This window comes from Haliotis asinina, chromosome 10 (genome assembly GCF_037392515.1).
Source record: "Haliotis asinina isolate JCU_RB_2024 chromosome 10, JCU_Hal_asi_v2, whole genome shotgun sequence".
Classification (NCBI taxonomy): Eukaryota; Metazoa; Mollusca; class Gastropoda; order Lepetellida; family Haliotidae; genus Haliotis; species Haliotis asinina.
In genome coordinates this window covers 32730348-32758330 of record NC_090289.1, presented here as the reverse complement: position 1 = coordinate 32758330, position 27983 = coordinate 32730348, and the positions used below count along the sequence as shown (strand labels likewise).

Here is a 27983-nt window from a genome sequence, read left to right as displayed (position 1 = left end):
TGTTTGGAATTTGTTAACATCTCATAATTAATGATTGGTTCATTACAGCTGATGAGTCATCAACAATATTCTTAATGGCAGAAAGTAAAGAAAACTACATGAGTTGTATTATTTGTGAAAAATATTGTTAATGCAAACGTGTTCCAAAATTGTTGTCTTCAATTATGAGAAAACATTATTGATTGCTTGGTTGTTTAGTCACAGTGACCTGTCTTCAATTATTTCAATTAGTCAGCCTACCAGTAATGATCTGATTACTTGAGTGATTAAATAACCCAGTGTTTATCAGTGTTCGAGTACATTAGGGCATAACGGCTTAATGTATGAGGAAAACTTGAAGGAATCCAGGTCTCGGATGTTTACCACTTCGGTGAAATTCACAAGTAGTGGTGCTGACAAACCTGCAGACGAAATTGTTATGAATCTTGATTCAAACCCACAGTCACATTGTTTGGGTGTACCCAAGGGAAGTAACTCTGTATAGTGACTTGCAAAATTTCCCAAACTATATCTGACCTTTGTCACTACTGTGTAATTGTATGTAGTGATGTTAATGTGTCATATGGAGTTGCTTCCCTTAGGCATGTCTGACATTTACAACCGTTGGTTGGAATCCTGATTTTTTATTCTAAATTTTGTCAGTCCAGTGAGACACCTTGTTACAGACTAACATTGATATCCCAGAGAGAGACATTCTACTGGCCTTGACTCTGACATGCCAGCCTTTGTTTTGGCACATGAATATTGAGTGTTCATTTCCAGTTGTTCTTTATGTTTAAATATTTTTTCTTTTCCTGACTCATGCTATGGCTTATCTCCCTTCTTTTGACGGTGAAGAGGAAACTTGAATCCTTATCAGTTCCCTGAAGTGATTGTAAGATCACTCACCATGAGTTGTCTCCCTTTACACACCAAAATGGTGCCATGCGACCTGAACATGGCTCTCATCACTCTGTCCTTCATCGTCCTAGTAGATGACATTCATATGGGTCCTTTTTGTGGCATGTCCTTTGTATTTCGGATTTCATTTTGGTGGGAAAAGGGAGGCTAGTTATTGTGAATGATATTACGACCTCTTCAGGGAATTGGAAAGGATTCAAGTTGTCACTTAACCGTCAAAATTTAGTGAGGGAATGAGTTTAATTTTATGCCACACTCAGCAGTATTCCAGTTATATGGCAGCGGTCTGTAAATAATCAAGCGTGGACCAGACAATCCAATGATCAACAACATGAGCATCAATCTGTGCAATTGGGAACCGATGACATGTGTCAACCAAGTCGTCGAGCCTGACCATCTGATCCCCTTAGTCGCCTCTTACGACAAGCATAGTCGCCTTTTATAGCAAGCATGGGTTGCTGAAGGCCTATTCTACCTTGGACCTTCAGGGGTCTAACCGTCAAAAGGAGAAGGGAGATAAGCAATAAGCATGAGTCAAGATAAGTTTAGAATATCAATTCTATCATAAAAATTATGTTGGTATACGCATGTATGTGTGGCTGTTGCTGTTGCTGTGGATGCTTGTATTAGTCCTGACTAATGTCAGCTTTAGTATAGATCCATATACACCATTCACAGTGTAACATGAATACCCCGCTTGACATGTTGTTCTACTCCTGATGCAACAAATCTTTGACCTGCAAATGCAGTCTTCATTTCCAACTGCAGGCCTTCATAGACGAGGAACTGTTTGCTGTCTTGGCAGCTAAAGTTGGGGATATTTTAAAACTGGTATGTGACTTTTACTTTCAAGTTTTAAAGCCTAAGTGTTGTGATTCCCGTGTACAGTGATGTTATCAACAGTCACAGCAAGGGATAATCTGATTAACAGTTTCACGTTTCCAGAAAACGTATGCTAAGAAACAAAATTACAGCTTCCAGTGCCTGCAATTATGTGGAGGGCATAGGTGTGCTTCTGGACAGTGTGTGAGATAATTACCAAATTTTTCTGGCAAGTCGGTCAAAGTATGCCTGAAATTACTAGCCCACAAAATAATTCCCTAGCCCAGGTTTCATGGTTTTACTGCCAGTATGAGGAACATGTTTATCAAGTCATATTCTTACATGACTTAAAAGTGTATTATAGCGTAACAAGTCTGAGAGAGTGATTTCTTTTTTTAGATCTTTATTTTTAAATTTTTTTTTTCAAAATACCCCCATTATCTCACTAGCCAATCAGGCCAGTGACTAAAGATTTACTAGCTCAATTGGATTTTTATTAGCCATGATCTAGGGGGCCAGTGGCTATTTTGCACACTGCTTCTGCAGTATTTATACCTGGGGACCCTCTAAATCATTTAACTTTTAGCGTGAAGGCAGTGACCCTTTGTCGTTTTTGTGTGGTTTATTAACACTGCATCTTTATGTCTGGAAACTGTGTCTTGGTGATCTTATGTTGGTCTGGATTGAACTATTTTCTTTTCAAAATGTGTCAAATGTTGTTTTTTCCTCCCCAGGTGTCATTTTGCTTACTGTTTTCATAAAGAAATTCTGTTGCTGAGTTTCCTCAGATGCACATGTCCCATTTCTACATGTATTTTACATGATCCTGTTGTAGGACTGGGAGTCACGACACGAAGAAGACAGGTTGCTGCTGGAGAGGCTGCTTATCCTCATCAGGAACATCCTGCACATCCCCCCAAACCCAGATCTAGAACAGGTTAGTTAACAGGAACATCCTGGATATCTTCCCTAGAACATGTGTTCTAGGGGCAGATACAGCATTTTGGAAAAGGGGGATGGATATTCTTGAGAAATGGAGGTGTGCACACTTCATTTTCACAAGAGTTTCATTGGTCATCTAATATAATTTCAGGGAGGATCCCCCGCCCTTCCTACATCTCTCTCTCTCTCTCTCTCTCTCTCTCTCTGTGCCTCTCTCTCTCTGTGCCTCTCCCTCTCCCGCTCTGGATCCACCTACGTGTATGTCCAAGTTAAAGTGCTTGGTTTGTCCCGGGAAGGCAATTTGGAGGAATGGTATCTTGTTTACCTAACCTACCTGGCTACACTCTGTCATCATGGTTTTTATCCTCGGCCATGAGTCTAGCCTGAGGCGGTTGATACCGTATGAGAAAGGTCATAGTCACCTTGACCTTTATTTCAAGGTCACAAGGGCTTCTTTCACATTTCACCCATGTCTGAGATACCTCAAGATTCATTCACTGAATGTTTTTCATATTTTCCACTAAGCTTTATCTAGGAAAGGCGCGAAGTCCAGTTGATTTTGGTGACCCTCCCATAGATCATTGTGACATTCTGAAGATTTCAGCAAGTAAACCATGATGTTAAGCTTGTCAGTGAGATACCTAACGAACCATTCACTTGAGATTCTTCATATTCAACACCAAGCTTCATCTGGGGAAGGCACAGGGCCCACTTGATTTTGGTGACCTTCTCTTAAGTTTGAGGGGCACAGTGACACTTTGAAAATTCCAGCATGTAAACCATCATGTTAAGTTTGTCAGTGAGACTTCACAAAACACACTGCACTGCACCACTGTATTTTCTTCATATTTGATACAAGGACTCATCTTGGGAACGTACAGGTTGACATTGCTTTTGTTGCTTTTGTTGACAGTTAGCTTCATCTTAACCTTCAACCTTCACTTTTGTTACTTTTTAAGTTTAATTTGATAATTTGCAGCAGGGGATTATGTCACCTTAGTGACAGCTTGTAACTGTCTGAATTTCTTTGTAGAGAACTGATGATGATGCCAGCCTCCATGACCAAGTTCTCTGGTAAGTTGACATTTTTTGTGGTTTTGGATATTATTTCATGTCAGATCAGTTCTGCTCATACAGAAGATCAGGTTATGAAAGTCTGGTTTGCGTTGTTCATTTTGATATTACATTATGCATGTTTATACAAAGTAGGTGATGTTTCAGGGTTATCCATGTGAGTGGCTTGGAGGACATGATCCTCTACATTGCTAGCTCGGAGAATGAGAGGCAACTCTGTATGCACTTGCTGGAGATTGTCTCCCTTATGTTCAGAGAACAGGTATGTACTATACTTTTATGCGTTGCATTAATTAATGCATGCTTACACATACAACTTCAAATTCATGAAGAATATCCCACAAGATGGCGCTCTACTTGCAACTAATCAAGTAAACACCTGGTACATAATCTGCAGATGAGGGTCAAAGATCTTGCTTACATACACCTTCTCACCCGTGAAGATCTTGATTAGAAGTAATCTTCCATAACCCATGCTTGTTGTAAGAGGTGCCTAATGGGATCAAGCAGTCAGGCTTACTGACTTGGTTCACACATATAGCCACACCATATAGCTGGAATATTGTTGAGTGTGCTTACTCACATACACATTTTGTCAAGTACTTTGATGTGACTCACATACACCTTCTGTCAAGTACTTTGATGTGACTCACATACACCTTCTGTCAAGTACTTTGATGTGACTCGCATACACCTTCTGTCAAGTACTTTGATGTGACTCGCATACACCTTCTGTCAAGTACTTTGATGTGACTCACATACACCTGTCAAGTACTTTGATGTGACTCACATACACCTTCTGTCAAGTACTTTGATGTGACTCACATACACCTTCTGTCAAGTACTTTGATGTGACTCACATACACCTTCTGTCAAGTACTTTGATGTGACTCACATACACCTTCTGTCAAGTACTTTGATGTGAAACCTTGTTGATAAACCAAGGTGTCATGATACTGTTTCATTGTCATCAAAGTCATTGAAGCATTGTTTACTCATTCCTTATAGCTGAAATGGATAGAATTACCATTAACCACCAGCATGTTATCAGAAATGAGCGAGCCAACCTCAACAATTGTACCATTGTAATTATACAACATGCAGTAGTGAAAACATTGACTGGAACTCTAATGTTGTTAAACACTGAAAAAAATGGCTGCTGTTAGTATGGGCAAAGGTCAAGGTTGAATGTCGTCGCGCTCAAACATCATCTGTTTTGCTTTATGACGTTTCCATTTTTGAAAAAAGTAGGTTGGTGACCTCCGTCATTCATCGTTAGCAGTAGATGCTGCAAAACAGATGCCATTGTTTGTTTATTTTGTGACAAATTTAATTCATTTTAGCAATAATGATGTTACCCTTGTTTTGAACAACTATTTACGAATGTGATGACTCTGTATTCAGACCCCAGACACCCTGGCATGTGCTGGTATGCAGAGGTCAATGAGTGAAAAGGAAAAGGACCAGAGGTAGCGAGTTTATAATACTCTGGTATCCAAAACGTCATCTCTTAATTGGATGTGCATCTTTTGGAGTTATCTTCCTTATCTGCACCAAGAACCTATTATACTAATAATTTCCTGATCATCCAAGTGCTTGTGGCTTTCACCAAAGTGGCTTTGGTGTGACCACAACACTTTGTCCCCTTTCAAATTTATATTGATGCATAAAACATTGCAACCAGTGTCCTTAAGTTTGTCAACAGCCTACATTGGGTGATTTCCAGACGCTAGTCATTCCATACATCTTGTGTGTGAGCAAAAAGTAAATAGTATTGAAAATAAATATTTCATTCCTCTTCAGCGGTGGGGGACATTGCCACATTAGTGGCAAACGCTTGTCTAGTTTTAACTTGAATTATTATGGGGATGTTATCCTGGAAAATTGAAAAGTGAGACATTAAACAACAAACGCCATCTCTTGTAGAGAGCTGGAGCTGATCAGGGAGAAAGAAAAAGCCCAGAAGAAAGCCAACATGTTCAAAAACAGCACCAGGTAAGTACAGCACTTCACACACCTCAACAGAAGTATTCATATTTTCCACAATGCATCCACATTAACACTGGGCGTGGGGGTAGCCTAGTGGTTATGGTGTTCACTAATCATGCCAAAGACCTGGGCTCGATTCCCTACATGGGTACAATGTGTAAAGCCCATTTCTGGTGTCCCCTGCCGTGATATTGTTGGAATATTGCTGAAAGTGTTGTAAAACCAAACTCACTCACTCATATTAACACCGAGCAGCGTCAGCCTTTTATTTCATTTGATCAGCTTCACGTAAAACTTCACAAGTTCCCTACTAAATTACTTCACTAATGTAGCATATTAATCTGATGTTCCAGATTAATTTTTAGTGAGAAATGTGAAACAATAAGTACAAGTTTGATTCAGATGTAAACAGTTTCATTTGTAGTATGTTGCTAATTTTAGTTTTAACCTGATGAATGTATAATTACAAAATGCCATATGGAAAGTGGTCAGGTGTAACATTTGGGGTTACGCTTTTGTAGTAGAGTACAGATTCTAATGCTACTGTTGGGTTGAATCCCATCCACACCCTCGGAGTCAGGCACCTAATCGCCAGCACACAAAGTCAGTTGCCTAACCTGTTCAGCCACCATGTTGATGAACATAGCATCAATTTCAGAAATAGCTTAATATTAAATTCATTTGTTTGTTAGTGTGTTACTAAGTTAGTTTCACTTAGATTTAGGTAACAGATTTGTTATATGAAAAGCTTCTTTCAAGTTGTGAATTAGATTCTATTTTATAATGTAAGTAGACATGTTTTCCTCCTTTTGCGAAATAACTGTGTTATTCCCTATAGAGTATTATACACTTTTCTTGTAACAGACACTCTCGGTTTGGAGGAACATACGTTGTAGCCAACATGAAATCCATCACCGACAGGGAACTTATCTATCACAAAGCGCAGGCTGATGTGAAAAACTTTTCCTTGGATTCAAATAAGCGTCCAAAGAAGAAACCCAAGAATCGTCAACCCATTAAGGATGTAGAAGTCAAACGACGGTCCACTCTCAGCATCCGCTTAAGCCTGAAGGAGTTCTGTATTCAGTTCCTAGAGAATGCTTACAACCCTCTGATGTATTCAGTGAAGGTATGTCACAATGTTTACAACCCAATCATGTGTGCTGATAGTCACATCACTGAAACCCACTTGTGCAACCTCAAGGATTTTATCATATTCACAATGAATTTTAACCTCAGACTGTGCAATATGATTGCGCTAGAAGTTCTGTGAAATTTGAAGAAAATTCATTATAATTCATATCTATAAACCAAACCATATATTTTCTTCAAAATAATACAGTTTTGTCTCGAGAGATGACAGATAGAAATGGCTGATAATTTATAAATCTGCTGTTGGAGGTATGTGAAATTAAAGCTTCACCCTTGACTACTAATCTATAGTGAAACTTCAGATTTTGATCCATGAAACTACCATTTTCAACACTTCGGGGTTGACATGTCTGTATAACCCATACTTTGATTTGGTAACTTGGTTTCAGTTTTCGTTCATGATTGTGAATGCTCATGTCTCAGAAAAAAATTATGAACTTATTTAAACAATTTATTAACGTAAAGATTAAGTAAATACATTAAGATGAAAACTTCAAACACCTAAATCTAAAAGGGGCTCACCTTTAATTAACCAGGTAGGGCACTTGGACCCTTCTATCGAGAATTGGAGGCCACCCAGATTTACCCAGATTTGGCATTGGTCCACCCCCAAAATTCTTAGGTTTATACCTGTATTTACATGTTTCATTAAGTAGCATGGTCTGCCACAAGTATTGCGGGGTGCAGAAATGCTTTTGTCATTGACTGAACCTATTCAGCTTGCTTCACTGCATCCTTGTCAACTTACATTTGTATATGTACTACTCAAAACAAGCTAAGGACCAACAGCTGGATGGGTTTTTTGCTCTACCCACCAGTCTTAGCAGCCATGATGATTTCTGTGTGAACGACACCACACCCAACCCCACTCTGCTTTCCAAATTTATGTACAAAATAAGAGGCCCATTCCGCATCTCTCATCTCTCTCTCTTCCCTTCCCCCATACCATGTATAAATCCAATGCCCCCTACACCCCACATGTCCTAGTGCATGTGTACAAAACTGATGACTCACTCACTCTCTCACATACACACACGGAGAGAGAGGGAGAGAGAGAGTTTAGTTTATGAATGGTCCCTAACAAACATTGTCCTAAGAATGATCAGTGTCATGGCAGCCATTTTATATTTACTACTGCCTGAATAAGTATCCTTAGGTACAATGATAACATCTGTTACTCTTATTTTTTTTCTTCATAGTTTTGGCTTCTTACATTGTAAAACCTTTCTTATCTGATAAAATGTTTGAGAAACCCTGGCTTTTATTCAGGGTATTGTGCCACAGTTTTCATGTTGTAAATTTCGTACAAAAGTTGTTTTTCTTGTGTCAGGACAACTTGGTACGTGAGCGTACACAGGAGCATGATGAGACCTACTACCTGTGGGCCATGAGATTCTTCATGGAGTTCTGTCGCCACCACAGCAAGAGGATCGAGCTCGTCAGGTACTTCTCAACGGACCACATGACTTGTTTGAAATGATTTAGGATGATCATGGAGCAAGATCAGATTTGTGATCAGGGTTTTGTGGCCTAACTTATAATCTGGAAAAGGGTGGTCAGCCTCGCTGACTTGGTTGACATATGTCATCGGTTCCCAATTGCGTAGATCGATGCTCATGTTGTTGATCACTGGATTTTCTGGTCCTGACTCGATTATTTACAGACCGCCGCCATATAGCTGGAATATTGCTGAGTGCGGCGTAAAACTAAACTCACTCACTCACTATAATCTGGAAAACATATTGTCCTTTTGTAATTTGTCTCTATCTACCTTTAGGGCTGCAATGATTCTGTTCAATTCATCGAAAATTGAATCTTGACTCCTTAGTTTCTATTTTTGATAACCATCATCACTGTTTCGATTCAACATTTGAATACCTATTTCAAGTATTTCCTCAGCTGGAAAGTAATTTTGACTTGAACTTGAGCAGTTTTAAGCACTAAAATAATCTGAAATGGGATTGGTTGACACCAGGCTAAATATCCACTGAAAGTCATTGTTAGTAGACTTCACTAAGTCGACAATGTATTTCACGCTAAAAAGTTAACTCTGAGAGATAAGTGAAATGTGATGTTTTTTACTTGTATGAAGAATTGAATTGAAATCTGGGTAAGTAGTTGCAGCCCTGGCTTCCTTTCCTGGTTAAAAGAGGGAACCTGTGGAGAGTCTGGAACAGAATAGGTTTTTACTACACCTCTTGGTCGTAAGAGGCAGTGTACTGAATCAAATGGACAAGCTATGTGTCCAAATTGATAATGTGTGATTGTACCCTGGTCAATGGATTGTCTGGTTGAATATCAATTATAGGTTGCAGAGATATAATTGGAAGGGAAGTTAAACAAACCCAAATCTGATGCAGCAAACTTTACAATGGCTTTGACATTGTCTGTAAAGAGACACATTCTTTGAATCCTTCTAATGTGGTCCTGTTCCAGTGAGACACTGTCAGTGCCGACATTCCACTACATCTACACAAACCTGATCACCTATTATGAGATGATAATGACTGAGAAGACGGAGGCTGTCACATGGAGCAAGAGGTGTGTAGGGTCTAGAGTCATCGTCTGAAAATATGAAAAATCAGAATGTCCTGACTGCATGTGTATCTCTATATTTGAGTGCTTCTTTTTTAATTATATTATTATTGGTATTGTGTTGTCTATTCCTATATTGTGGTCACATGACCCCTTACTAACATTATCTCACAGTTACTTCACTGAGGTTTCTTCTTAGGTAATATCCAAGTCATTTGTCATTATCGCCTGTACATTTAATTAGAGTTTGCCATTGGGCACTTTATCATGATAACTGAGATAACCTGCAAGACACTTGACTGAGATTATTGCCCAGACACTTCACTGAGGTTATTGCCCAGACACTTCACTGAGGTTATTTCCCAGTCACTTCACTGAGGATACTGCTTAGACACTTTACTGAGGATACTGCTTAGACACTTCACAGAGGTTATTGCCTAGACACTTCACTGAGATCATTGCCTCGACACTTCACTGAGGTTGTCGTAAAAGGCAACTAATGGGATCGGGTGATCAGACTCGCTGACTTGGTTGACATATGTCATTGGTTCCCAGTTGTGCAGATTGATGCTTGTGTTGTTAATCAGATCACTGAATTGTCTGGTCCAGACTCGATTATTCACAGACCGGCGCCATATAGCTGAAATATTGCTGAGTGCGGCGTAAAGCTCAATCAATCTCTCGCTTCACTGAGGTTATTGCCCAGACACTTCACTGAGGTTATTGCCCAGTCACTTTACTGAGGTTATTGCCCAGTCACTTCACTGAGGTTATTGCCCAGACACCTCACTGAGGTTATTGCCCGGACACTTCACTGACGTTATTACTTAGATAATTCACTGGAGTTAATGCCCAGACACTTCACAGAGGTTTTTGCCCAGACACTTCACTGAGGTTATTGCCCAGACACTTCACTGAGGCTATTGCCCAGACACTTCACTGAGGCTATTGCCCAGACACTTCACTGAGGCTATTGCCCAGACACTTCACTGAGGCTATTGCCCAGACACTTCACGGAGGTTATTGACTAGACACTTCACGGAGGTTATTGACTAGACACTCCACTGAGGCTATTGCCCAGACACTTCACTGAGGTTATTGCCCAGACACTTCACGGAGGTTATTGACTAGACACTTCACGGAGGTTATTGACTAGACACTCCACAGAAGTTTTTGCTGAGACAGTTTAATGAAGTTAATGCCCAGACACTTTACTTGCGTGGTGATCGTGCTGTTCGCATGATCATGTTATGGATGTTTTCACTGAAACAGTTAATTGTTTTTCAACCCAATCTTCCAGTTAGTCTGTTTCCCAGGTAATAATGTATTTGTTATTCAGAGTGCACCTGGCTCTTAAAGCTTACCAAGAGTTGCTGCTGACAGTGGACATGATGGATCGATCCAAGAACCCACAGTTCATAGAGTCTGCTAAAGTCATTAGATGTAAGTCATGCCCTTGTTGGTTCAGCCATGGTGGCACCTCAACAGTACTGTGTTCCTCATGAAATATATGCATTCAGCTCCTAAATCAAGCCCTTGACGTCTTCACAGATGCTTTTTGAATATGTTTGATGTTACCTTTCATGGTACTGCTTGCAGATTGCGATAGACTTCTGTAGTAATTACGATACTGCACTTAGCTTTGTTATGTGTAGGCAGCTTTTTTAGTTGGTTGTGGAAAATGGTAGTGCAAGTGCACTGGACTTTTTTCTCTCCAAAATTCTGGTGAAATATGTGGTACATTGGACAGATTTTTTAACATGAAATTTTTGAAAGTGCAGAAATTACACCCAATGACAATGAAGGCTGGAGTAAATAGCTGAAAGGGAACTGACATTATTTATAGAATGTTAAAATCTTGGTTTGGTCGCCTGCATTCCATCCCAGAGGTGACTAATAGGATTGGGTGGATAGCATTTGTTGATGCACTGTTAATGTTATCATATCGCATATAATATTGCTGCTTTCTAGCTGCTAACTTAAGCCTTTAAACTTGCTTTGTTGGCAAATGTTCATCAAATGTGAATATGCTGCCTGTAATTTCTCAGTGATGTAAGATATCATTTGCTGTTCTGTTGCAATGACGTATGTGTGTTATGCATGGGGGTGTGTTATCAAAATGGTCCATCAGTGTACATCAACTCCACATCATTTCTGGATGGGAAATTTAAAACTGTTCAGTATTTCTTCACCAAACTTGGCACGCAGATAGATCTGCTGTAGTACTGGTGCCTTTTTGTAGTTTTTGATTTCTGAATAAAAAATTTGTTTGCGTTTCAGTGGCATCAATTTTGACTTCAACAAATATTGGTGGTAATGTTCTTTTCAAGAACAGAACTGAATTACCTCTCCATACTCTCCATCCACTTTGCCAAACGTGTGACATAATAATAACTACAGGTTGTTCAGCTTGACTATGTTACAACTGGTTGAGTCTGTTACTGTGAAGGCGTGCGCCTTTGTCAAGCTCATTGTCAGCATGTCCAAACAGCCGAGGGAAAGTCGCTGTTTGACATCTCATTGTCAAAAAATAATCAGCAATGTCCTAACTTTCTTTAAACAATTAGCTACATATGGTTTAATGTTTCCTATTTGGGCTCTGAGGCCGTAGATTGGATTCAGAAAGTAACCGACCTTTCATTGAAAAGTTAGTAAACCAAACTACATTGCTTATGACTGTAAAAACAATTCAGTTTTTGTTTTTGTTTTTTTGCATTTTGCTTTTTTCCAGAAGATTTGTTTCCCAGGACAAGTTCTTTAACAAAACCATGTATACATTTTTTCACACAAATACAACGATAACATTTTCTGCTCTCCTATTTAGTGAAGTTAACTCGATCAGCTGTTTGTGCCATTTGACCTCCCAGGTCATGCATATGTATAGTAGCTCAGGTCAAGCTGAACAAGCTGTAGTAGACATATTCATGAAGAGTGGGGAATATTGATTACTTTGTATTCTTGTGATGTTTGCCGGTCATCAGGATATGGTATGTGACAGCCCCTATTACAAGAGTAATCTTAGCGCAAAGACAGTCAAAACTCCCATAAATTGGCATATACTTTCAACAGTGGTAACTTTACAACACACTGCCTCGATACAAGCACAACACTTATGCCATTACTCGTTATTCTGTTGTCTCCTTACAGCCAATGTCTTCTACATGATGGAGTTTCGGGATATATTCACAACTCTCCTGAAGAAGTTTGACCAGTCTAAACAGTCCAGGTACAGAACTATTTTTTTTGTGCAGTGTTTTTTTGTACAACTACAAAAAAGGGAACTGTGAGACTCAAACCTGAGACTAGAGGATTTTACCCTACCTTGACTTCCAGTGCACCCCTTATCACTAATTTCAGTGGACATTACAGGTCCTTGAGGGCCCTTAAATTACTTGAGTAGTGTTGTGTACTGTACTGTACTGTACTGTACAGTGCACTCTGTATAATTCTGACTGGCTTGGGACTGACTAAAAAGTGAATTAGACAGTGATCTGAGTTACACAGAAATTTCCATATATGCATGTTAGAAAATTACTGAGCTCTATATATGTACCGAGCAGTAAAAGTTTCGAAAAAATGAAATCTCACTAAAATAAGCATTCATGTTTATGGCTTCTATGTAAGTACTGGTCAAATGAAACTTAATTCAAGCTGAATATTTTGTATAATCTAGCAGCATGTATACCCCCCCTACTCTGTTGTATGTGAAGGAAATTATTTTAATCGACATTTTGTATAGCTGCTTATGAAGATAACTTATGGGTTTGGGAACTTGGTTGGAGGTTCCTGAATGAAACAGTTACTTGATTATTTTTCCCACTCCCTGCCTCCCAGGTGTATCTTTGTGCAAGTGTTTGGTGCATTAGTATCGATGTCATACTGTTACTTTCCTGGTGTGTTTCCTGAAGGTGTTTACCTCACAACTATCTAAATGATTAAGGATTTTGTGAGTGAGTTTGGTTTTGCATCGCTTTTAGCAATGTCCCAGCAATCTCATGACAGACACCATAAATGAGCTTCACACATTCGTACCCATGTTTGGAATCGAACCTAGTGAGTAAGTTTGTGAGTATGCCGCTTTTAGCAATATTCCAACAATATCACAGTGGGGGACACCAGAAATGGGTTTCACACATTGTACCCATATTTAGAGTTGAACCTAGTACATCAGCACGATGAGTGTACCCTATAAAGCTACCCCACAACCCCTAACCAGTTTTTGCAATACTTTGATTTGCTTTTTAGGCATCAGGGCCTTCAGGCTTTAAAATCTGCAGACCCTGAATAGAATCTGCAGGCCCTCAATAGAATCTACAGGCCCTGAATAGAATCTGCAGGCTCATTTTGTCAAGCCAGTAGAAACAAAAGTAGACTACACTTTATGCACAGTTTCAGACTGTTTGTACAAATGAATCATCGAAGCCTATGGGGCATATAGATGTTTTAATTTGTGAAAGACAGGTGTTGACATTACATACCCAAAGCATAGTAATACCAGAAAGTAAAACTAAGTTTCATAGCATGAAGGATCATGAGTGATTCCCAACCCTTTATACAGCAAACAATCGATCATATGGAAAATTTCAGTTGTAAAAAAAAATAGTTAATCTACTGAAGGCAAGGGCCTGCAAGTATTTGAAACTGCTAGCCCAGTACAATAACAACAGGTGCTGGGCCTTGGGTCAGCAACTGTTTCGAACGCTGCTTATGTTGCATGTTTGATTCTCTCCAGGACTTACCTGCGTGACCTGGTGGAGACAAGTCACCTGTTTGTGAAGATGTTGGAGCACCACTGCAAGAAGAATGCCCACATTGTGGTCCAGAAGAAGGTAACCAAGAAGAAGAAGCCCAAGGTCAAGGCCAAAGGTATGTTCTATTCAGTACACCTGGCCATCACTGAAAAACAGATGCCTCAGGGCTCAAGGTAATTTTCAACTTCACAAGTACATACTCCTTAGTTTGTTTTGAATATGGGAGTACTAAGAAAACTTACCTTTCGAGTATATTTAGAGTACTGAATGAGATTTGATGGAGAGTGACTGCAACATGATGAACGAATGATACTGGTAAAAGGTTCGTTATTTATTTGTACAGCAATTTGAATACTTGACAGTTTACAAGTTGTTGAGTCAGTCTTGTTTCTGAGCCGCCATGTTTACATACAATTGCACAATTTTGACCTATCAAATTTAGCCGAGATGATTCGCTGTGGTATGATTTCCAAACATGGAGGAACCCCAATGTGTCGCTATCTCATAAATTCAAATTTGGGACACATGTATACCATAATGAACTGTAAACTTGTGCTGCTGTTAAGTTGCTTTTTTTTGAGATTTGCTACAAGATCTGTCCATTTAGCTATTAAATTTGTAATGTTCAAGTGCTTTCCTTTATCAGACAGTCAAATAAAATGTAGCATCTCTTCTAAGAGCATTATCCAGTTTCTGCCTATGAGAATGTTTTCATCCTTCCTGACTCTTGTCTGAAGATCCTATTGTGTAAGATATTTACACTTGTCTTGTATTTCTTTCACTGTTGGGGTGGTGGGGTAACCTACTGGTCAAGGTATTTGCTCATCATGACGACACGGGTTTGATTCCCCACATGGGCACAGTATGTGAAGCCTGTTTCTGGTGTCCGCACCATGATATTGCTGGAATGTTGCTAAAAGCACCGTAAAGCCTCACTCACTCACTCACTCACTCACTCACTCACTCACTCACTCACTCACTCACTCACTCACTCACTCACTCACTCACTCACTCACTCACTCACTCACTTTTACATACTCTAATGTACATTGCTATTTCCAGGTGCCCCTGAACCTTCAGAGCCGACACCCCAGGAGCTTGAGGACCTCTGGGACGAGATCTCCAGCCAACTGTCCTCCGTATTCCAAGGTCGTGATGAGGTACCTGATGTGTCTCCGTTCGATGCTGCATCTGAAGTGGAGGTTGATCAGCAGAGGTAAAACTTCATAGGGAAGAATTCGCTTCTGTCCTGGACTTTATGCCTTCAGTCTTTTGTGTTGATCTGTTAAACATCTGTATCCAATCTGCTATGACCCAAACACCAAAAGATGTTTCAGAATCCGAGTAGCCAAACACTACGCTGATATCACCCACAAGCGCGACAAACCCATCGCACTTCATTTCAACTTGGAACATCATGGCAATAGTGATTTAAAATTTCAAATCATCACCCAACTCAAAGACAATCCAGACTCTGAGACAACCATGAAAACAAGAAGATCTCTTAAATTAAAGTGGATATTTGAGCTCCACACGTTCCAACCGCAATGGCTCAATGACAGGATTGTAGGCTGAAATATCCCTTTCGCCTTACCTATGACCCAAAGAGAATCATGGTATTGGACATGTGACGGTCATCCAAAGATTGTTTATCAACTGTGCAGAGCTATGTCCCTTAGAGTTGCAGTGGGATAGCATAATATACTGAACAGCAAAAGAAACTATTCCAAAAAACGAAATGTCATAAAAGTGAGCATTCGTGTTTATGTCATCTATTTAATACATGACAAATACACACTTGACCCAAAAAATACATAGTTGGATTTCTTTTGCTGTCCAGTTTAGTTGAAGTGGCCACTTGAAGACCAGGGTTCGATTCCCCTGTTCTGAAAAGCCTGTTTCTGGTGTTCATACAGTTAAATTGCTGGAATATTGCTGAAAGCTAAACCATGCATGATCACTCTTATCAATTTGACTGCCATATAGCTGGAATATTGCTGAGTGCTGCGTAAAACAAAACTCACGGACTCATTTTTACCAATTTGAATCCCTGTTTCTTAACCCCCATGTCTTCTGACTCATTGCCAGTAATGTCTTACTGAGAAATTAACATGTAGACCGACACTCATCAGTCCAGCCTTGTTTGCCTCCTATTGTTCAGTATTCCAGCCCTGGTATGACTCAGATACTTCTGTCAGCAGCATAGCACTCACTCACTCACTCCCCCACTCACTCACTGAAGCCATGACTTGCTCTTGCTTGCTCACTCACACCCATTCACTGGAACCAGACCGCCTTCACAGTGTGGTGGTTTGACCATCCGTCGCAGGTTTGATCCCTGGCCTTGTCATACCAAAAGACATAAGAGACTTGTTGGTCCCTGCTTGGTTGGCTCAAAGTCAGTATAATGTGTCTGAGTAGGGTATACATGCTTAACTGCAGCTTAACTTACATCTGGGCTAGTACCAGGAGCTGCACATATAACAGTTGCACATCATCATATGAGCGAAAGGTGCTTAAGTGTGACATTAAACCCCATTTCACCTTGCCTTACTTAAGCCATTACTAGCTCATGTCCTTGTTTATTGTACAGGGTGGATGCCATGTGTCGTATTCAGGACAGCATGAGGAATCGATTGCCAGGTGAAGCTGTTGCCATTTTCAGAGCTGCTCGGTAAGTTCATTGTCACTGTTACAGAGTCACACTAGTTGTCATGGAGTGACTAAGAACCGACGCTTGTTGTAAAACTCAAAAGATTGACTCATTGACAGTGTAACCCAAGAGTTTAGGTTGTTGCTCATAGTATCAATCACTGGATTGCAATACTAAGGCAGCCTTAGTAGTAGTAACATTAATGACAGTCCCTTCATTAAATCTTCTGATCATTTTTTTCTTTGTTGATAAAAAGTTTTGCTTTTGATGTAACAATTTATTAAGTACATGACTGAAGATGAAGCTGGAGCTACTATTTCTTGTGTATCATGTGATACTAGTGGTATTTTCAATATGTATTGTACATGTATCATATTGCACGATGGTGATAAGCTCTAATGGTACCAGTCTGAACTGTAAACCATTGATTGTGTGTCATCAGACACAAGTTACACTCTCGTAACATGCATGCTTCCTCAATCCACGAACGTTCGGGGTAGAATTGGTCTTTGGCAACCCATTTTTATGACATCATAAGAGGCAACTAATGTTTATCAATTGCTCTTGATCACTGGATTGTCTTGTCCAGACACGAACCAACCAAAAGCTTTCGTAAACATTTGGCAGAAGGTTGATCACCTTGCCATCAGCTGCCACATGTTGGTGAACTACACATTTGCTAAGTATTCCCGTATGTTGTGGATGTGCTGCTGTGGTTACAGGGAGGTGTGGCCAGAGCGTGATGAGTTCGGGACACAGAACATGTCCCCGGAAGACGAGTTCATGGCATTGCGGGAAATTTTCATGGCTCCATTGCCAAGTGAGTAAAACTAGTGAAGCACATACAAACAGTGGTAAGATCAGTTGAATTTAATTGTGTTTATTTATCAAAGGTATTTTTTTTACAGTTACTTCCTCTTCAAAGTAATGTGGAACACATTCAATGACCTTATACTGTGAAGCTGTGTCGTTTTGAAGCAGATTTGTGCTAGAGTTGTCTCCCATGGATAACAGATTAAGTGTTTGAATCTCTACATGTGTAGCTTCTGTTATGACCTTTTCTCTCCCGTTAGGATCTTTTGGATATTAATCCAGACTGTGTCATTGACTTTTGCTATATTTAAACAGATATTGCATTTAATGTTGAAAATGTTTACAATCAGCCCAACTCTTCAGTCATTTGAGGATAGATTACTTATACACCGATTGTATTATTCATAAAATTTAGAGGGACTAACTGTTCTTTTCTTCCAAAATCTGGCCATTTTGCCTAAACCACTAGTTTGAAATGAGCAAGTGGAAGTTTGGATTTTACCAAGTACTCCACTCCATGTTGAGGAGCAAACAAAGAAATCTGACAAAACCATAAACAAGAAATTGCATTGTTGATAGGGACAGGAAATATTTCATTTTTATATATCATTTTTTCATTACTAAGTTTTTTGTTTAAGACGAAAACATTAATATAGACAGCTGGAATGATTTCATGGCTGTTGTGTAATTTCCTATTAAGATCATAGAAATATGTATACATATATATATGAATTTGGTATAAAATAAATGTTAAGTATTCATATATGTTATGAATTCATAATAAAATAAAGATAATCTTATATGTGTTGAAACAATTTTAATACTATATCCTACAATGAAATATTTATACAAATCATTTAGTTATTTACAAGTATTTACAAACAATTTACTTGTACAATTCATTGCATTGCAAATTTGAGTTATTTATAAAACAGTTAACTCATACAATATGTCTTAGGACAATTACTAGTATTATGGATGTGAGGAGCATGTTACCATAATATGATAAATATGCAAATGAGATTGCATGGCAGGAACAACTCCATATATAAATGCCTTCTTTCTCATGTATTATTAACCATTCCAGTATCCTATCGATAGATATGACTGCATGTCATTTATCATTAAACATATATAATAAATTAGATAGCTCCAACAGTTAATTTCACAAGCAGCTTCACTGAGTAAAATTGTGTCGTCAACATTAATTATTGTTAGTATGACTATGGGATAAAAACACTACTTCCATGTTTTTGCAGTTAATGAAAGATTGTTATACGTAGACGTCAATGAATTGTGTACAATAATGAAACTGTTTCCAGTTACCTGTACTTTATCAATGACCACATGAATGGTAACCCTCTACACTGAGGATGTATACTTCCCAATAGGTGAGAATGAAATCAAGTGCAGGCTGTTCCTTTAACAGACTGAAAGAAAGTGTTTGTGGAGCAGTGTGCAGTTCAGACACACTGTATAGACCGAAGCACATTATAATTATCATTATTATTATTTAGTTGACTTACACTTTATCTACAGTCACATGTACACAGTTTACTCATCACCCCAAGTGTAAACTTTCATACTCGCATCAAGGTCATTGGTAATGTCCTCACTGGGCCGGGATGATGTTGATCCTCGGTCTGACCTTGACCTTACAGCTCTCTGTTTAGTGTCGATCATTAGTTCAGGCATAGGCTCGCCTACGAAAAACACGACATCATTGTAGTCCTGTCGATACTGCAGCGCACGGTGATACACAAGCTTGTTCTGGCGATATCGAATCACAAAGAATATGACGACGCCCAGGATGATGAGGATCACAGCACAGGTGATACAGGTCGCGATGATGATGGTCTTCGTGTCAGCCCCACCTGTAGTAGTTATTGCTGCTTGCTGAGATTGATCGGATTCCGAGGAATTGGTCGGCTGAGATGTTTGGTTAGAAGTATCTCCTCTTCCAAGGTCATCTGGAGAATTCATCAGTGTCCCAGTATTGGTAGTACTGAATGATTTGTCATCGCTGGACGTCCTCAGGGGATCTTTGTCACTGTGATTTCTGTCATTCGGGGTTTGAGTCACTGATGTCCCTGTTAGCATTCCCGATGTTATTTGTTGTGTGTAAGGAGATTTTGTAGTAATGACCATATTTGGGGTTTTGTGTGTCCTTGACATTGTGCTGGTGGTTAAGGTTGGGCGTGGGTGAGTCTGAGGTGTGGTTTTCCTTCTCCGCTGTTTTCTTGTTTTCCTTGAAGGCTTCTTTACCTTTGGTTTAGGAGTTGAACTAGGATACACAAAGAATCTCTGTGTCACTACCTTTGTCACCATCTTTGTGAGCACAATCTTGGTGGGAGGTATGGTTGAGATCCGTCTGCCCTGCCCTGTCTTTTTAGTTGCTCCAGATTTTGTAGATGGCTGCAGTGCTGGTGTTAATACAGTTGTTGTTGATGGCTGCACGGTTGTTGTGACAGCAGCAAATTGGAACGGTTTTAAAATAGACAGGGGTAAACCTTTGAGTGATGATGGAGTGTGACATTGAACATTCCTGTCCATGAAGAAGAGTTTCTTGTGCGACTTCATCCATGCACTGAGCCATTGCAGCCGTTTGTCACAATGCCACTTGTTCCCAGCAAGCTTGAGCACCTGAACACTACGAAGGTACGTCCGCAGGTTGGGGTTCAGGGTTTTCAGCTCATTGTCCATCAGGTTTATGTGAGTTGCGTTGGGAAGAGATGAAATCATGTCATCAGAGTTCAGAACTTGCCGAGATATGGCAGGACTGAGCTGAAGATCAAGGGTCTGCAGGTTTGATATATCAGCAAATATGTTTCCTACAACATTTGTCTCAATGTCCACAATGAAAGCCATTTCTAGTGTACTCAAAGCAGTCAATCCTGCCAGCGATCCCTTCTGGATACTTGTAATCTTGTTATTGTTAAGAGACAATGTTTGGAGTTCCCCAAGCTCGGCAAAAGCACCTGTCTGCAATGTTGTTATCTTATTTCCACTGAGGTAAAGTTCTGTTAGGAACTTAGATTGGCTGAATGTTCCAGGCTCAATTGTTTTAATCATATTACTGCTGAGTGTTAGGATAGAAAGTGCAGAATTTTTTGGGAAATCCTTTTTGGATATCTTAGATATTCGGTTTTTACTTATCTGCAGTTTTGTTACCTTGGGGGAAAATGGTGATGGTATCTTCTTCAGCTTGTTTGCATTGAGCCACAGTTCTTGTAGTTCTCTGATTCCTGCAAATGCTCCCTTTTCAATGCGGGTTATTTGGTTTTCATCCAGTGCTATAATGCTCAAGTGACGTGTTCCTGAGAAGGTGCTCTTGCTGATCCTAGTGATGTTATTATTGCTCAGTTGAAGGTACCGTGTCGCCCATGGCAACCCTGAGGGTACTTCTTTCAAACTGCATCCACCAAGATCAATGTATGACAGACGATGATTCCGCATGAATAAGCGATTGCCATCTTTGATAGGGTTTTTCTTCAACACGATGTATGTCAGACTTTGAAGGGGCGCAAAACAGTTTGAGGAGATTTTCTTGATTTTGTTATTGGCCATCATGAGATACACAAGGTTCTTCATGCCCTGGAATGTGTTGTCTGTCAGTTCATCTATCTCATTGCTCCCAAGGTCCATTCGTTTCACATTGGAAAGGTTCTGAAATGCACCTTCGATGCTCACAATCTTGTTGTTTGTTATGAGGATGGAACTGAGGTTCCCCAAACCATCAAACAAACCCGGAGGGAGAGCTCTCAGTTTGTTGGAGTTGAGGTTCAGGGTTTCGAGACTTGAGAGACCAGCAAAAGTTTCAGGATGGATGGTTTGGATGTTGTTGTTGCCTAGCAACAGCTCAGTAAGTGCTGTGAGATGACTGAGACGGTCCCTGTTGATGGTTTCAATGTCATTTCTCGCTAGATTCAGGTATGTAGTGTTGGCAGGAATGTTTTCAGGAATGTTACGTAACTGCTTTCCGTAGCAGTGTACCCTTGACTCATGGCAAGTACAGCTAGTTGGACAAGCTGACACGCAGGCAGATGCCGCCAAAAACACAACACATAGTAACACAGACAGCAGGCCAGCCATAATGGGCAGTTATTCAATACCAGAATGTTTGACATAAAACAAAATGTCTACCATATACAAGGATTGTTTAGCGGTCACTGACTGTGGGCTGTCTTCCTGATGACTTACACACAGTTTTCTTAGACATGGAATAATTCACATCTTGTCTGCAAAATGCTCGTTTTCAGAATGTATCATGAAAACAATGTCCTGTTTCGTCAATCCTTTGTGTGAATTTGAAAATCCTTTGTTGAAGTTTTGTCGCTGAATCACCAGAACAACACATAGAGATACATCTGTGAAACATCAGTCCTCTCTGATCACAACATTCTCTGCATTGGGACGTAACTGTTAGTGTCCTTCGAGGAGTGGAGAACCATGTGACTACCACTGGCACAAGACCTGTGTCATGTGTCTCAGGCTCTTTCTGAAGCTCAGTCCCAAGAGAGGATGCATGTCGTTATTTTCAAATGCGAAATCTAATTCGAATGTATCCTGAGTTTGATAGAGATCAGCTGCTAGTTGTACAAGGAAGGGAAAGTAGCCACTTTGAATCCCAAGTGGAACACCGCTCCTAACACTCGGCTACTTCCATTTAATTGACAGAACCACAGCATGCCTTATATATGTGATGCTATTTTTTTTTCCTAAACTAAAAAATTATTTCCTGTTTCAAAAAATGTTTTGATGACTAAATCTCACATTGCATCAATATTGAAGGGTCACATTTTAAGATGTGTAATTTTAATATGGTTTATGAAGTGTAGTAACTCAATGGCATGATTGGGATGCAGGATTTTCTTCAGTAAAAATAAGTATACAGTCAGAGATATGACAAACGATCCTTAAGTGGACAATTGCTGTTGAAAAACCTGTACAAGTGAACATGATTTTGTTTGTTGTTTGTCGCAATTTTCCAGCTATATGATGGCTGTAAACAATAGAGTCTGGATCAAACAATCCAGTGACTGACATCACGAGCATTGATCGGTGCCATGATGATTCCATAGGTGCTGATGAGTGCCATGGTAAAAACACTGGTCACATGTTTGACTTTAAGATGTAAACTGTGGCCTTATTTATACCAATACATCACAGTTTGGGTGTTATGTCTTCAAGGCGTGAATTAACCAAGTTAGGGATTTTATTTCTATTTAAGATGACACCAGTGTCTAATAGCTATTCTGTGTAAAGCTGCCTGAGACATGACTGGTTCACTGTATTGTCACAGTATACTGACTGTATTCTCAATGTATTCTCACTGCATTCTTTGGTCGTGAAAATGTAAACTCATTCACTTCAATCTTACTGTATTAGGCTGCATGAAAAAAAGTCAATGTTTCTCGGACACATTTTTTTCAAAAGCAGCGAGGGCGGTAAGACTTTTTAAAAAAAAATTGTTGATAAAATATGAAAAATATACAAATTAAACTTTGCAAGCGAATCTACATGTCTGACAAAATAGAGGTAATTTTTTAATTTGTCTACCATGGACAGTCATTTTGAAATCTTAACTTAGTCCCTCAGATTCTGTGCAATTACCAAAATTGTCATGTCAAGAGTTGTGGGAGGTGGCGATAGGGGCAACACATCCGTCATAGATCAGGAACAATTACACAATTACCACAGGGACATCTTGTGATATTCATCACACAGCTGTGTTCTTCCTTCCTGTATTTGACTCTCATTTCCATGTTAATGGTCATTGTTTATCTGTCACATGTCAGTAGCACTATATCAAAGTTCACAGTTAGAAAAAAAAAATACTTGTGATCATGGAGGACAAAGCGTAAAATTTTCTTCAGTGTGATCCTTATGAATAATTTTTCTGGGGCTCTGACTTGCTTGTGATTTATCCAAGAGGCTGATAGTTGACCCATTTGTTTTAGAAAATTGCAATGGTCAATTTCCTATGTATTTTGATGTAGTTGGGATCAGAATTGTGATGACCAGTGCTCCATTGTTCAAAACAACCTTATCTTTTAAAGTCAATCTTAGACCTTTACTAAGGTTAGCCTCCTGTTGCACGAAACAACCTTAAGTTAAGGTTGATAACTAAGGTTGGTCCGACCCAGCCTGAATGTCTCTAAGGTTGGGAAGGGAATAGGGCGGTTGCTTTTATTTTATATCAGATTGACAGAAGCTTGAGGAAACAGAGTGTACAGTGACAGAACGAGTCAACTGGACACGCTGACTTCACGTGGTAGCTAGTGGCGCTGTCAGTACTCCTGCGCTGAAGAGTTAAGACTGAGTTAAGGTTACGGCTAAGGTTGGAGTCTGAGTTAAGGTTGCCCTAAGGTTGTTTTGTGCAACAGGCGTATCTTTTTCTTGAGGCAATCGTAACTCTAACCTTAGTGTCTAAGGTTGATCTTAGCTAAGGTTGTTTTGTGCAACAGGTGTATCTTTTTCTTGAGGCAATCATAACTCTAACCTTTGTGTCTAAGGTTGATCTTAGCTAGGTTGTTTTGAACAAAGGAACACAGGCACATTTGACCTGCAACTATGACAGAAGAACCAGACAGATGGTTCAATATTGCATTGATGTTGTGAGAAATAACGTTAATGTAGGCATGAAATTAGGAAACTGATAACTTTTAGAAAAACACCTAAGGCCAAACCAATCTTGTTTTTTTGTTTTATGGATATTTGTCCGCAGTAAACCTAAAGGCAGGAGGGAATTTGTTTTTTCAGAAATCACTTGTCAAGGCAAATACCCACATAAATTTCCATGTTCAGATTTTTAGGTTGTCTGTATCATTTAAAAGTAAGTTGAGCTAGTTTACATATTTTTTAGTTAAATTCTTATTCTTGAAAAACATATCACTAGATTGGTATAAGAAGAAATAAAATTTGACTTGCCTAAACAACATATATCTGATTTTCTTGTTAAATGTACTTAATTTGGAATCATAGATAAATCTAGACACTCATCATTTTTTAAGAAAAAATACTACTGCTTTATAAAATACAGAAGAGTGTCCTTGGTTATATTGATCAAGATGGTGAGTTATTGTTTCAAGTATTTTGTGGGGTATCATTGTCAAGGACTCCTTGGAAATTCAATGCAAGACATATCTGATATGGGAAACAAAATACAAATGGTTTCATTTAAGATACATGAGAAACAAGGTCAGCTGTCTTTGGCTTATGATGTCTGCGGTTCTACTACATGTAGTAGAATAATAGTGAATAACCGCAATGGGTGACAAATACCTGGACGGTTAAAGTGACCTGTCACTCTCCTGCTACTGATTCAGTGTTTAGATTTATATACCGTTCTTGGGATAAAATTAAGCAGAAATCGTAGACCACTTTCTCATATATCCATGTTCTACATGGATAAAGTTAAGTATTGTTTCATTTTTGAAATATTTTGACCGTGGTTTATAACAATTGAACGCATGGACATGACAACCACCCCCCACCCCTGTCCCCTTACTTAGTATAGTGTTTAAGATGTCACGCTACTTAGTAATGTGACAGATAAGTGTCCAGTTCCTCTGTTCACTATGTCAAATTACTGTCCAATTAAGTGGTACAACATTGTGTCAGATATCAGTACAGTTACTTCATACAAGGTGCTAGTTAAAATTTAAGTTATTTAGTACAACAGTGTATCCGATGCCAATCTAGTTTCTCAGTACAGAGTGTCAGAAAACACTGTTCAGATACTCTGTACAACATTGTGTCAACTAACAGTCTAGTTACTCGGTACAACAATGTGTCAGAAAACAGTCAAGTTTTTCAGTACAACAATGTATCAAGAGGCTCATTGTATTAGATAACAGTTTCAATCTTAGAGAATATCACATATCATTTATACCCCACCCAATGGAAAAGCAAGCATCCTTATCAGTCATTGAACTATGAATCAGCTTTTCAGATATTGTCAGTACCATGTTATTAAAATATATTACTAAATTTCAGTTTGCTTTGATTTTGTGTAACATTTGGGAGGATAAATTTGTTGTTGTATTTTGATTTGGGGTATTCAGGGTTTAATAAGTCCCACTAAGTTTTATCCACAAAGCTAGAGGCAAAGTGGCTCAAGCCTAACACGGGATACATATAACCCTGTATAACCCTCATCACATTGCCACAACTTATATTGATTCATCAAAAGATAAAAGATGATACTTTTTGTTACCCTGTCTAATGTGGGTCAATATGAGGATAAAACAAGGACTGTTAGATACCCACCCTCCCACCTTGTCAGATAAGTGCAATGGTGAATGGTTCAAAATTGGCTGTTAGCAACCCATGCTTGTCGTAAGATGCAGCTGACGAGTCGGGTGGTCAGGTTCGCTGACTTGGCTGAACATGTCATTGTATCCCAGCTGCGTAGATCAATGCTCATCGTGTTCATTGTTCATTGTTAGGTCCTGGTCCTAAAAGCGATGATAGGGCTACGACAGTTGTAACTCTATGTTCAAATAATGGCGTTACGCTCATCTTAATGCTACGATGGCATGAGGAACGGGGCCCAGACATTATTATTAAAAGACTGAAACATTAGGCCCCATTTCACTTTAACAGATCACCTCCTACAGCCTCGATGTTTCCAAGCATAAGTTTGTCTCAATACTCAAGGAATTAAGATTTTTACCCCACATTGAAGTTTTGATCCCTCATGTCGTTTTCATTGAATCTATCCTGTCTGGAACAATCTAAAGAAAGTCAGTTGATGATCAGGATCTGCCACTTTCTAAAAGTTGCATAATACAAAACTTACTCGTTTATTTTAATTCTGTATATGATATTGCAGTGTCAAAGTGAGATCCTTTCTTCTAAACTCAGTACATCAGAACATTTTATGTCGTGACAAGGAGGGTTGTCCTGGGATTGAGCATATCAACCATTACATCAGTGGTAGGTGTGTTGTGTTAAGTGTTCTCTAATTAACTTGGCTAAATGTGGCCACTGCTCCCCTTACAGGAAGCAGCAGCTCGAAGTCAATTTCATTCACCTTCAGGAGAAAGTTACATGCGTCTTTGTGAACGTAGAGTTTTTGCCCTCAGTGTACTCTCCTGCTTCGCAGTTAAAAGAAAAATAGAGTAGGAGGTGAAAAGTTCAATTGTTTTAAACATTTTGTCATCATGCACTATGTGACTTAGCGCTCACTGTGTTATTAAGTCAGTTTAGGACATGTCTTGGTGTGTATCAGGATAATAGCAGTTTCAAAGTGTTATGAAAGTCAGTTATCTGAAACAGATTCTGTGTTTTGAGACAATAATAATGTGTGAATGGAAATTTAATAAGTCTATCATGTCTATCTGTGTTTATGTAACAAACAATATTATTCATGCTATTGTGAGATGGAAGTCTGATGATGAATTAATTCTGATCTCCATTTGATCAAACATTTGAAATGTACATGTCTGAGTTTATCTAGCAAACGATATTAATCATGACATACTAAAATGGAAAGCTAACAATCAATTTATTCTGACCTTCATTTGAAACATACATGGAAGCTACAGTTCCTTAAATTGACACTAAATTTAATGGTGGATATCCATTGAATGTACAGCTTTAAGCAGGCAGGAAACTTTTATGGAGGACAAAATCTCTATTGTCTAAGACGCATTTAACAACTGGAAATTAAGTCCTTCAATGTACAACTAGAGTTAATATTTTTGTCTGAATTTCAAAACTGATGTTTTCATGTTATGGACATGGAAAGTTAAACTTGTCATGCATTGCACGTTAAGCAGTATCCACTCACTCACCAAATGTGAAGTGTCAAAAATTTCTTTGACTTTCCCAACATCTCTGCTTGGAAAGGTCTCCATTTAACAGAATCGTATTTTGGTGTGAATGAGAGTGATTAGCAGTGTTCGACACTAAGCGCCATGAAGGTGGAGGGTGTTAATTTCCTGTTTTCAGAAGTGTCATTTCATTTTTGGCATTTTTCACCCCACCCAACATACTCCCTGGCAGTGATGAACATCAGATCAGAGTGAGTTTAGTTTTACGCTGCTTTTAGAAATATTTCAGCAATATCATGGCAGAAACACCAAGAATGGGCTTTACACAGTGTACCTGTGTGGGGAAACAAACCTGAGCCTTTGTTGTGATGATCAAATGCTTTAACCGCTAAGCTACCACACTACCCCTCACAACAAATGCTATTCCGAACATTTTGCCCCAAATTCGCAAAATTCGATTAAGTCTGAGTTTTCACTTAATTTAGAGTTTTTACTCAAATTTAACAAAATACATTTCCCAGAATGTACTGAAATTGATGATATACTTAAAGTGGAAGACAGTTTTCATTTTGT

At 39.1% G+C, this 27983-nt stretch overlaps 2 protein-coding genes across 2 annotated transcripts in view; one reads left to right on the top strand and one right to left on the bottom strand.

The window, feature by feature from the left end:
- The window catches only part of LOC137298866 (protein timeless homolog), a 52585-nt gene that overhangs the window by 2678 nt on the left and 21924 nt on the right, over window positions 1-27983 (top strand). The window contains exons 5-19 of the mRNA XM_067831206.1: window positions 1669-1731; window positions 2558-2659; window positions 3698-3738; window positions 3886-4000; window positions 5143-5207; window positions 5665-5733; window positions 6592-6856; window positions 8210-8322; window positions 9316-9420; window positions 10754-10857; window positions 12562-12640; window positions 14147-14280; window positions 15228-15381; window positions 16759-16839; window positions 17541-17638. Coding sequence (XP_067687307.1) covers window positions 1669-1731; window positions 2558-2659; window positions 3698-3738; window positions 3886-4000; window positions 5143-5207; window positions 5665-5733; window positions 6592-6856; window positions 8210-8322; window positions 9316-9420; window positions 10754-10857; window positions 12562-12640; window positions 14147-14280; window positions 15228-15381; window positions 16759-16839; window positions 17541-17638 — 1588 coding nt within the window. The remainder of the gene's footprint in view (window positions 1-1668; window positions 1732-2557; window positions 2660-3697; window positions 3739-3885; window positions 4001-5142; window positions 5208-5664; window positions 5734-6591; window positions 6857-8209; window positions 8323-9315; window positions 9421-10753; window positions 10858-12561; window positions 12641-14146; window positions 14281-15227; window positions 15382-16758; window positions 16840-17540; window positions 17639-27983) is intronic.
- On the bottom strand, window positions 17683-22135 carry LOC137298868 (leucine-rich repeat-containing protein 15-like). The gene has a single exon (XM_067831209.1). It carries the CDS (start codon window positions 21721-21723, stop codon window positions 19186-19188), a length of 2538 nt encoding a protein of 845 aa, XP_067687310.1. The 5' UTR covers window positions 21724-22135; the 3' UTR covers window positions 17683-19185.